This window comes from Aythya fuligula, chromosome 4 (genome assembly GCF_009819795.1).
Source record: "Aythya fuligula isolate bAytFul2 chromosome 4, bAytFul2.pri, whole genome shotgun sequence".
In the NCBI taxonomy this organism is placed as follows: Eukaryota; Metazoa; Chordata; class Aves; order Anseriformes; family Anatidae; genus Aythya; species Aythya fuligula.
This window is the reverse complement of record NC_045562.1, coordinates 57,973,988-57,986,051: the sequence shown is the minus strand read 5'-3', so window position 1 is coordinate 57,986,051 and position 12,064 is coordinate 57,973,988. Positions and strand designations below refer to the sequence as shown.

At 36.3% G+C, this 12,064-nt stretch overlaps 1 protein-coding gene across 1 annotated transcript; it reads left to right on the top strand.

Annotated features, from left to right (window-relative positions):
• The first annotated feature begins 1,125 nt into the window (after positions 1-1,125).
• On the top strand, positions 1,126-11,848 carry ZCCHC4 (zinc finger CCHC-type containing 4). Its single transcript, XM_032186358.1, has 13 exons — positions 1,126-1,249; positions 1,380-1,498; positions 2,805-2,887; positions 3,526-3,801; positions 4,325-4,405; positions 4,706-4,778; positions 5,753-5,903; positions 6,394-6,494; positions 7,754-7,875; positions 8,496-8,571; positions 9,074-9,125; positions 9,846-9,990; positions 11,687-11,848. The coding sequence occupies exons 1-13, from the start codon at positions 1,126-1,128 to the stop codon at positions 11,808-11,810; spliced, it is 1,527 nt and encodes a 508-aa protein (XP_032042249.1). The 3' UTR covers positions 11,811-11,848.
• The last annotated feature ends 216 nt before the right edge of the window (positions 11,849-12,064 follow it).

Below are 12,064 nucleotides of genomic sequence, written 5' to 3'. Positions count from 1 at the left end.
GCACAGGTTTTTGCCTCTGATGTTGCCTCTGTCCTGCAAAAAAAAATAGTCCTTAGTTTTATTTTGTTTCAACCATACAACTTCGTGATAACAAATATGTAGCTGTCACAGGGTGGAAGTGTTTGCTAAATTGTATCTACTGAGGTGATGTAGCTGAAGAGGCACAGCAAGGTAAGTTTAAAAGCCCTGGCCCTTGTGTACTGTGCTCTGCAGTCTGTGCTATACAGAAACGTGTTTCCTCATGCCACGCTGTACTATTTTACTGGTTTTTCATAGTAACTGAGTTGTTATGACTTGGTGACCAGAACACTCGTACATGCTCTCTAGATCTTGAAAGGCTTCATCACGGTATTGATGATATGGGGGGAGAAATTGAACGTGAAGCTGCAAAGCTGCTTTTTGGTTTGGGGTTTTTGTCAATGCTTAGGGTCCTAGGATCACCTCGTCTAGGCATGTGTTGTTCTTTGTTTTTAAATAAAAAATTAAAACTCACAAAACTCTTCTCTGTTCTTTCCACATGTCCTTCCTCAAAAGCATCTCTTCTTTAACACCTGGTTTTGATTTACTGCTTTAGTGGGAGGTGTTGAACAGGTGCTGTGTGTAACCTGTTTACACAACACGCCAAGCTGTGGTACCTCGGTTAATAGGAAGGAGCAACTGAAGTTCAAAACCTTGCCTATTCTTGTTCTGTGTGGTGTTGCTTTCTTGGTTTTTGTTTTATTTATTTATTTTTTAATTTTGGTATTTCAACCAGAGTACTTGTAGCACTAGACCCCATTTGTAGATTTAGAAATCCTTATTGAGAGAAGGGCAGAGAAGTAAAAAATGGTGATTTTTTTTTCCAGAATTGTTCCACAATTTATAACGTTATTTCTGCTAAGCATCCTTTATTTGCATTTCTCAACTGTAATGTTTAATTTTAAGGACTTCATCGGACTAACAGCGGCGTAACGTTAGGAAGAGCGCAGTTTTGGCAGAAGCATCACCTTGACGTAAAGCGTGTTCGGGGCGTGTTTCTTTTGCAGGGGGAGGAGTTGCGTTTTTATTTTTTATTTTTGTTATAAGTAATAAAATTTGTTCAGGAGGCCCAGCCCGCCGCGGGGCTGCCGGGAAGGCGGCGGGAAGATGGCGGCCGGCGGCGGGGCGGGAGCGGGGGGCGGTCGGCAGCAGGCGACGGCACCGGCACCGGCACCGGGAGCGGCCCTGGCCCTGCTCGGCGCGGTGCCCGGCGCCCCCAGCTGCCCACACGGTGAGCATGGGGTCCTGAGTCCCAACGAGGGGCTCTGGGGGCCCTGACTGAGTGACCGCGGTGTCCGGGGGTGTTAAAGATGTTAAAAATGTGTCCCGTGTGTCGAGGTGTAATGGCGTCTGTCCCGCAGGTCCGGCGCTCCTCTTCGTAAAGGTCAGCCACGGCAGAGAGGAGGGGAGAAGATTTTATGCTTGCTCGGCTTGTAGGGATAGAAAAGATTGTAACTTTTTCCAGTGGGAGGATGAGAAGGTAAGCGAGGGCTGCTTCAGACTAAGTAAACATTGGGGATTTTTTGCTCTATTTTACAGAAAACTGAAAAAAAATATGTTCTGAAAATCCGTGGCAATTGTTTTGTAAATTTCGTCTAATAGTTTGTATTCAGGTAGTGGACTATTCTTGCAGTGGAGAAGTGTTTCATATATAGCTTTCAAGGAAGGCTGTGTACATTTTGAGCAAAACTGGTGTTTGTTTCTGTATCACCAAAACACTAAGGAATTCAAGTTATGAATTTTGCTAATACCATGAGATGTTGAACAAAAAACGATAGTTCTCATTCCAAGTGGTTCTCATCTTCCATGGCTAAGACAGAAAGCGTGGTGGAGATAGGAAGATGGTGTGTAAAATACACGAAATAGTGGGGCCAGTGGGATGCTCAGTAGTCTCAGAAGATCTGCAGCACTTTTCTTAAAGATGTTTGGTCAGAAAACTGAGGGGCAACAAAGTTCAGATTGGTGTGTATTGATGGAAAGCTTGCCATGGCTTCTGTACGCCGCATTCTGTTCCCTTCTGTGTTACATTAATGAGTATCTTGTGGGTATTGTCCTCAACACGTTGACAGGTTGGAATTTATTTGGGTTCATAAACTTTTCAACCCTATCCTAACTACTGTTGAAAAGTTTTATGAAGTGAACATTAAGTGGTTAATCACTTGTATTGATTTAAATGGTATTCCTAGTAAAATTTCACTATTAAGGTCACTTGTGTCACAGGGACTTTTGTTCCTTTGAATTTCCCTGTCTCACCCTTTAAACAAATCTAAGTTTTGTATAAATGTCTTGAAACTGTTAACTATAAAACAAACAAGTATGTTGTGTGGAAGCAAAGTAAGAGAATCAGCAGAGCTGACGTGCTTTTAAAAAAACAGCACACACAAGACTTGAGATGCTTTTCCACTGTCAGTCGTGCAGGGTAAGGTCATAGCTCTGCAGAGGGAATGCAGCTGTTGGAATGCATTCATAGACAGTACATCCCTCTCTGTCTGCATAATAAACATGTTTTGAGATTTTTCCCCCAGTATTACATGTGGTAGAAGAATGAAATTATTATTGTTTTTGCATGGATTAAATTCAGAGAGACTTCTGTTTCGCAGCGTGCCACTACACCGCAGTCATGCTTGTTTCTGAGTGGGGAATCCAAGGAATGTAATAGTTTTCCTGAGCAGGATAACTGAACCATGAGACCTTTGATTGATCCTTTTTGTTTAATACTGAAATTGAATCTACAACGCAGTGATACCTGTTTGTTTTGTAACTTCTTATATACGTAAATTTTTCAGGTGTCAGAAACTAGGCTCGCAGCACGTGAAGAATATAATAGAAATCATCAGCCGCCTTTTACTCACAGACAGAATGTGGAAAGGTATTGTTTCTAAATGCATTTTCTTTAGGAAAAATCAGTCTTACATAGGTTAAGGTACTCTGAATGTGGACATAATAGAGATATTTAGAAAAATAATAAATGATTGACTGCAAAAAGTAAATAGCATGAAACATCTAATTATAACATGGTGTTTTTGACCCAGGAACTGTCTTCTTTTTCATAGATATTTATATATATGAAAATATATATACTTCTTACGCTAATGCTCACAATGTACTAGCAAGAGGTCAGTAGTGGTGTGAGTTCAAAAAGTTATTCCTAACTTTCAGTGTGAAAAGACACAAATGCAGTACACTAATAATAATCTGAGAGTCTTGTGTATAAGCATACAGGACTGCTTGCTGGTAGTTGTTACAGAGGCTTTGCTCTGTAACTGAGTTATTTTCTGGGAACTCTCAATGTATTTGGCCAGTGTATTATTGCCAAGTGCTTTTAGGGGAGGCTTTTTCAAAATGTCTTTGAATATTTTTTTTCATAAAAAGTACTTCGTTGACATGCAGTTAGTGGAATTTTATAAAAGCAGCTTAAGCAACATGCCTATTTAAATGTATTACAAAATATGAAACTTCTTTCATTTCTTTTATAGAGGGTTTTTCAAAATTTTATTTTTTTTAAAGGTACGAGAATTTTGTTCTGTTGCCGTTATCAAAGAGGAGGTTTTGCCAGGAATGTCAGCTACTGCTATTGCCAGCTGAATGGGGAAGACATTCCAGTCACCAGATTCTGTGTGATATCTCCACTGCCCAGTTAAGAAGTCCCAGTCAACTTCTGTATCCACTGGAAAATAAAAAAACAAATGCACAGTATTTATTTGCAAACAGAAGTTGCCAGTTTCTACTGGACCTTATTATTTCGTTAGGATTTAGACGAGTGCTCTGCGTTGGAACACCTAGGTACGTCCGTGGGGATTGTTATGCTTTCAAATAATAGTACTGTCTTAGAACTGTGCAGCTTACTAATATTTAAAATTTAAATAATCTAAGATTCTCCTATAAGAGGTTCACTATGCTTTAATTGGTTGGAATTATCCAGGCATCTAGCGGGACCTTGCTTAGAGCTCACAAGATACACAAGAAGAGTGTAGCAGCACTGCAGTTAACTTCCCACCCAGCCACCTATTTTTTAAATGTCCTTTGTTTCTCACAAAACGGATAACAAGTTTCTTAGCTTATGGTTTGGTGTTTTTTTTTCATGGTGATCCACTAGTGATGATACCAGATGATACCTGAGTCTTTTAAGACTAACATAGTTTTCTAACTTTAATAAGCTAAGTAGAATTATTCAAATTCAGATTACTCCATTTTCTTTATCTGTTTGGTTTTAGGTTTAGTAAAGTACCAGACATTCTTGTCTTGCAAGATATTTTCTGAAGCCAGTGATTATATGTTAAATCTCTTTGCTCCGATTATACTTCAGGCTTCATGAAATGATCCAGTCAAAAGCATCACAAGAAGAAGATTTCAGGGTTAGAAGCCTTCTGCTAGATATTGATTTCAGGTAGGTTTTGATAAATGTTTATCTGCCTGAAGAATATGTGCAAATATTTGTATTTTAATACTTTAAAAGATAAATTGGTGTTTGTTTTCTGTTTACGATCTCTTTCTTCTCCACTTCTACACACATACACAAATGGCAGCTAGTTTATGAGAAAAAATAATTGTACTTTATAATTCCTGGTACTGTGTTGTCAGTAATCAAAACCTTCTTTGCTAAGGTCTTGTTTTCACTGTAAATGCCCCTTAGGGCAGGCAAGAAGATATTTCTATTTTTCTGTTACTGTTAAAACTTATTTTGCAGGTATTCACAATTTTACACAGAGGATGAATTCTGCCACTACAACATGTTTAATCATTATTTTTTTGGTGGAGAGGTAAGAGCAAGTATTTCTTGAATGCTTTGTAAAGAAGTACATGTTGTTGATGCAGAATTTTGTAAGAATATCCGGTCAAGTCTAGATGGTTTGTTAGAAAGCAACTGTTATGGGATGAAAGCGGTCAACAATACTGGAAATCGAAAAATAACAGTGCCTCTTCATGAATTCTTTCCCACTTGGTTCAACGATAAGTTGCATGTTAAATTCATGCTAAGTTTACTTACCTTAGCTCAGCTTTCCCTAAAAGACAGTTTGGTGTGACTTGTTGCCTTACATAAGTATTGGTTAGCCCTGTTTCTGTGTTGCTACCACAGAATTAATTGTTTTGTTCCCAGCCTTCACAAGCCCAGTGGATGCTCCAGTACTTGTTCACTGATGTACTGGTGGGAGGGAAGAGGAGGTTGTCCTGGTTTATACCAGGCAAGCGAGTCAAAAGATTAAATTTGTCATAAAATGAAGTTGAATTAGTGTCCTAGGTAAAACAAATGCTGAATTTGTAATTTGTTGTTTCTTTTTAAATGGCACATTAAGTACTTGAGTTTGTTAGGAAACTTGCAGCTACAATAGAACATTTACTGTAGGTTGTTTTTTTTTTTTATGGAGGATCATAGTGTAATTTAATTCCAAACACTTTTCAAAGCACTTAGCCCAGTAATTTCCTCTATCGTTTGCTTTTCTCCTGCCATTATTAGTAAGCTGCCACGGATTTGTATAAACATGCTCAGTGCAGTACATTTCACACTGTGTACATAAGTTTTTTTTTTTGTTTTTTTTTTCATTCTAAAGCCTAACTTTAGCAAGTTCTTGAAAATAAAAAAGAATCCTCTAGGATGAAATGGAAGGGTTCATATACACAAGAAGAAATAACCAACAGTGTTAAAGTTGAAACTTCTAAAATAATAATTATCTTGCCAATACAGTCTTTTTACAGTTCTTTAATCTACATTTTTAGAAATTAATCTTTCTTACAGGCTGCACATGAAACTTGTAGGAAATTCTTGAATCAAGACAAAGATGAAAGAGTTATTATGGTGACTGATCCCCCATTTGGAGGTTTAGTGGAAGCACTGGCTTCCAGTTTTAAAAAACTGATGGCAATGTGGAAGGAGACAGAAAAAGAAGGTATTGTATTACAACCAGATAGGTGGGTTAAGCTGTAACATCACTGTAGGAAAAAGTACCTATTTAAAAGTCTGTAATTCTTGTGACTTGCGTGAATGCCAACGCACTCATAATTTCTAAAAATAAACTTCCGTATGTTTAATTTACCTTTGTGATAATAAAGTTCTTCTAAGTGCCACATTTTTTTTTTTTTTAACAAATCCCCTTTGCAATTAAAATGGACTTTAAGATAGAGAAGAATAAGCTATGAAAATAGTAACACTTCTTACCAACCTAGGCAGGTGATACAAATTGTTAGAAGTAAATGGAACTTAAAAGCTCAGTATACATAAACATGCTAAAAACTTCCTGCCCCCTAAAAGAACTAATTATTATGCCCAGAGTGACATGTGTATGTTTATGTATTCAGAACATTTACTGTATTTTTTTTCATGCTTCACATACATTTGTTTTTTTTTTTTAATGTAAATCTAAATCTTTTCATCACAAGGTTATGAGAACCAAGAGATGCCCATATTCTGGATATTTCCATACTTCTTTGAGTCTCGTATTCTTGAATTTTTCCCAAGCTTCAGTATGATGGATTATCAGGTATGACCAAGCCCAGTTAATTTGCTAAATTTCAGTTGTGCAGTGTGAACAGGAATATGATGAAAGGGGATATGATGATATTAGCCACAGATGGGCCTTCCTCAACTTTTTGTTCTGTTGGAGGCACTGCAAAGCATGTGATGCTCATCCTGTGAACCCCAGATTCTGTATTTGTATTAGTCATACCTTTGATAACTTTGTCACACTCCTACAGCTTATTATATACCTTTAGCTTGTCTGTCACCTCTCCATTAACTCATTTCTTCTGAAATGTTTTCAGCATGACAAAATTTGCACTAATTTTAACATGTGCATATTGCAGAAGTGAAGAGGTAGCTTGAGGAAGAGTGTTTAATTTTACCCAGTTATTGAAATGTCAGTAGCTTGATGGGTAATGCCCAGCCCTGGTAAAAAGAAAGCTTAAGGTCTTTACTATCCAGAACTACTGGGACAAGAGTAGAATTACAATGGACGTTTTTGGAATTACATAATAAATGAAATTGTCAATGATAAAGAGAGAATTTGGCAACAGTTTCTCTAATGTCGTATTCATTCTACAAGTTGTTTAAGAATGTTTACATCAGTGACTTTTGAGAGTTATATCGTGTATTGATGATGTTAATTTTATTTTCTTATATAACAAGTCTCCTTAAAATTTGACATGGGTATTCCAGACAACATATTTGTATTATGTAGAATGGAATTCCTAGAAAAAAACTGGAAACTAATGCTAGTCTAGATTCTGTTCCTATGGGCGTTCAAAGATGAGAATTTCAGGGGCATGTTTTAGGAGGCAGTGCTGGAAAAAGCAGTGCTAATTGGGTTTGCAACTTCGTAATTGTTCTGAGATGGGTTAAGATGGACATCAATTCTTGTTCTGCCGGACAGAACAAACAATATAGTTCTTTTTTTTTTTTTTTTTTAATAGGTTGCACTTTTGTAGAACAACCCCTTCTTTAGTATAAAACAACCAAAATGTTATTTCAGATGCCCTATGCAAAAGAATAAAAAGGGAGAAGTTAACTAGGATAGTTGCAGTGGTGGGAACTTGGTTTCCTGAGTCTAGTCTGATATTATGTTGCACAAATTTAAAAAGAAATGAGGCAAAATACTTGCTGTAGAATTTGTAATCAAATTTGAGGTTAGAGTCCTTTAGATAAAAATGACAATTTCATAAAGAGAATAAATATGCAAGTAGTTCTGTCTGTGCTTAGCATTCAATATAAGACTTCTTTTTAAAAATTGATGTTTTTTTCTAGGTAGACTATGATAATCATGCACTATATAAACATGGCAAGACTGGTCGCAGGCAGTCTCCTGTCCGTATCTTCACGAACCTCTCCCCAAGTATGATTGTACTTCCTGTAGAAGAGGGCTACAGGTAAGTTGTGTTAACAGGCAAAAGACTGAACGAATGTTTATTTTTAATTAGGGTATAAAGGCTCCAAAAGACTTTGGAATGTGCTCTTCAGTATTGTCATACCAAACGTCTGGATGGCAGGTTCAAGAGCATGTTTCACTAAGTGTAAGGTCACATGTTCTGTAAAAAATGTGTAGGAGACTTGGACATCCAGAAGGAGTTCACATTTTCCGTTGTGGAATGATAGGAAATGTGTACGCCTCTGGGAGATGGAGATGTACAGCTGTCCCAGATAATCAGCTTCGTTGAGACACTAGTTAATAACATGCACACCAAGAGAAGCATCAGGGATGAATGAATTTTACTGATTGAGATCAATTAATGGGATTTGGTTCAATGTACTGCAAAAAATATGTTGCTAATTTGAATTCCTGCACCTGAATTTTTGCTGCTTTTTTGTGCAGTGTTTGAATGATTCTGAAGCTCTAGGCATAAGTGGTGGCTTATGTATCAAAAACATAATCTTTGATTCAGCAAAGTGATTTTGTAATCCTTATGTTTATTTTTGTTGTATAAATTTCATTCATATTGCTTCTTTAGTAAGTAATGGACCCAAACACTTACAGTTTTCTTTTTACCAGGTTCTGTGCTATATGTAAACGATACGTTAGTTCTGGCAACCAGCACTGTGAGATATGCAATTCATGTACATCAAAAGTAAGTATTCTGACTTCTTTTTGGGTGATGATTTTAGCAATAGTCTAATAACTTCTGTAGCAATTGGTCTGGTAACAAAAAATATTTTGATACTGATTTCCTTGGGAAACCCCAGACATTTCAAGTTGGTAGTCTTGCTGACTTCACTGGACATCATTCATAACTTGCTGGGAATTAATTTCTGTTTCCTGATTCCTTTCTGTTGGAAAGAGGACTGGAAAGGTTAGCTGCTTGCCGCTAAGACCACACCTTTTGTCAGTGGTCTGTTTTACACATACCTTTCTTCTTATGTTTCAGAAGTTGTAGAACTTGTTAACTTCAAAATGCAGTCATTTTACTGTGGTTGTCACAGATTCTCAACACTGATGTGTTTCAATTATGGTCCTTTCTTCACAGGACCTGTTTCTTTAAATAATGGGGACCATGTACTAGAAATTCAGTTTTAAAATAGAATCAATGTTTTTTAAAACAAATACTGCATTTATTCATCTTTTATTTGCAGGATGGTAGACAATGGAAACACTGTAGTCTTTGCAAAAAATGTGTAAAACCCTGTAAGTACAGAAAAATATTTCTCTAAATAAAAGTACACTTAAGGTATATTTCAAAGAAACTGAGATGACAAATCAGAAGAGAAAATATTCTGTAAGAGTAGTAAAATGGGATCATACAGAAGACATAACTTAAAGGAAAAATCTGTTTTACACAAGTTGCCATAAGATAATGTAGTTATTTCCACTCAGTGGAAATATACCTCAGTTCTTCTCAAGACTTATATTTGTTATGGGAAGACTGAAATATTTCAAGCTGTCATGTGTTTCCTAATTTTGTAAACTTTTTCATTAGAATTTTATAAAGACACAAGCAATTGCTAAAATGTTTGTGAGGGCATGATCAAGTTATGCTTCATACACAAATGAAGTTGTATTTAGAGTGATGTTTTATTAGCTGAAGCAACCATTTGAAATGGTTGCCAGTATTGAAATTGTATCTTTGAAAAACCATTTTAACATGTGAGCCGTTTTTTCATGTTAAGGTCATGTACAGGATAACAGCTCTAATGACAAAATAATTCAGTTATATTGAAATAGTTACACGGTATCTCTAATGAATATTTATCAAGTATGGTAAGGGACCAGAAAATGAGTATCTATATCCCTGAAAAAGTAAAACAAAATATCAAACCTCATAAAACAGCCTATATTTAAAACTCAGCTTCAGAATGATAATACTGAACCTTCTCAAGATCGTAAGTCATGTTACTTGTTTTGCAGCTTGGTTTCACTGTAACAACTGCAACTGCTGTGCTCTTCAAAACCACACTTGTGAGAAGACTGATGCTGGCTGTTTTGTTTGTGGCAAGGCAGGTCACAAGCGCAGTACCTGTCCCAGTCTCTCCCGCACTAGAACATCATGCCAGTAAGTGTGATACTGTATTAATATAATGAAAAATAGCTTTCAGATGAGAGTTGACCCTATTTCATAGAAATAATTTAGGAAGACAGAATTTTAGGCTTTGCATGCTGGTGCCGTCTTTTCAGTATTTTCAACACTTCCAGTATATTCAGACAGCTTTTCAACACTTGCTGTGTTGCTGGGGAGTATATGCTAAAGGAGGATATGATAAAAACCAGCTTCATTTAGACAGGTAACTTCCTATAGTTTCCAGTTCCTTAACTATGACTTCTTCAAAAGGGATTTATACAGATCCCAAACTTGGTGAATGGTGCATGGCATAGCTTTGCCAAGAACATTCAAAATTAATCTAAAGTAATGTAAAACTTTTATCCCCTTCAGATTTCTCACAGAAGGGCGCTACACAGTTTTTGTTGTTTCTAGTCTCTTTTGCTTTGTTGTAGAATGTTGTTGTTGGTTTTTTTTTCAATCTGGTATTTCAAGTGTTTGCTGCAGTAAGGTCTAAATCTGGACCATGTAATATTTTAATTAATAAGGGGGACATGAATTACATTTATTCTGCCATGACCGTGCTTCTGTAACATACACAAGTGCATACTTATATATATGTCAATAGACAAGAAGTCTATTTGATAGTCTTCAGAAAGAACTAACTGAAAAGAGGGAAGGGGGTTTGCTAAGAGATGGTCCAGCAGTTGGCTCAGTTATTCCAGTTTGGGATAGTTGGCCCACGCTTTTGTAACTTACCCTGCAGGTTGTATGGTTTTGTTTGTGATTCTTGACTTAAATGGAACTAACAGTGGAGATGCAGATCTTCCTTCCCCAATGATGTACCTCTCTTGGGTAGTGAGATTCAGGCAGTTAACCTCTTGGGTCAGCATCAAGATGTTCACCAGCTGCCTGCTAGATTGTAGTGGACTACAGGTGTATTGCTTCATGTCCTGCTATGACATTAATCCAAGATTTTGTTATGGAGTATTAGAGTTAAAATGCAGCAATATTTTGTTTTATGTTACTCCTTCCCTTAACAGTTCTTTGTTTGCTTAAAAAAGTAAAAATGATACTAAAAGAAATTCATGAAACCTCATCTGTTTCTTCAGTCAGGTATATCTTGTACTGGGATGGTTTAGTCCTTTCAGGCTATCAGTATTTTATTTAGCTGATTTCTTACTGAAAATAATGTGTGTTTCATTTGTCTAATAGAAACACCTGTAAATATTTTACTTATTAAAATTACTCAATGTTTTGTGCTATGAAATGCATCCTTTGTAGGGCACAGAAAACAAATAACTTACTAATTTTATTTGGGTAACATATTTGCACTTCATAATGTTATTAAACTTTATCTGTTTTCTTCTACACCTTTCTATTATATATTCTTACATAACCTTCTCAGCTCAAAAGTCCGTATGTGCTGTTTTATACTTGGTCAGTGGCATTTTTTAAGTTTCCTATAGGCAGTTAAAGGTAAATGCTGAATGAATACATAAATGAAAATCAATAAATTGCAGTAAAGTGGACAAACAGTTTTAGGAACATTAAATGTCGTAATGCTATAAGATGGAACGTACTGTGAACTTGTTGTGACAGTACTTTGAAGTTCATATACTTATATGGACAGATTATATAAAATATCAGCAAATGTAGAAAAGTCTGTTCCCTGTTTTATTCTAATCTGTTTATTTTTCTTGCTTTACAGAGCTGACAAAAAGCAAAGACAGAAAACTCTGAAGAGGGTAAAGATAGGGATCCATAAAAGATTGGCTATGAAACACGCCATATTCTCCAGAAGAAAAATCAAGAATAAGAAAAAAAAGACATGACCTCTTGATATATAATTATTTAAGAGACTTCTATGGAAAGGCTTTGATTCTTTTTTTTTTTTTTTTTTTTAATGTTAATATCAACGTTCAAAATAAAACCTGATTTAAAGTGACAGTTCTGTTGTTGCACATCATTACTGGAGCAGAGGTGCGAAATAAACCACGCTCTTTACCGTGTGTTTGTATAATGTCACAATTTTGTGTGTTTAGGTCTCTGTTTTAGTACAGGAGTACTGCTGAGAGGCCAGGTGTAC

Bases quoted from the DNA above. Each gene is read 5' to 3' on its own strand.
- ZCCHC4 (XM_032186358.1), top strand. From the start codon at position 1,126: ATGGCGGCCGGCGGCGGGGCGGGAGCGGGGGGCGGTCGGCAGCAGGCG. The intron at 3,802-4,324 runs GTACGTCCGTGG...ATTATACTTCAG, and splicing joins CTCTGCGTTGGAACACCTAG to GCTTCATGAAATGATCCAGT. The intron at 4,779-5,752 runs GTAAGAGCAAGT...TCTTTCTTACAG, and splicing joins ATTATTTTTTTGGTGGAGAG to GCTGCACATGAAACTTGTAG.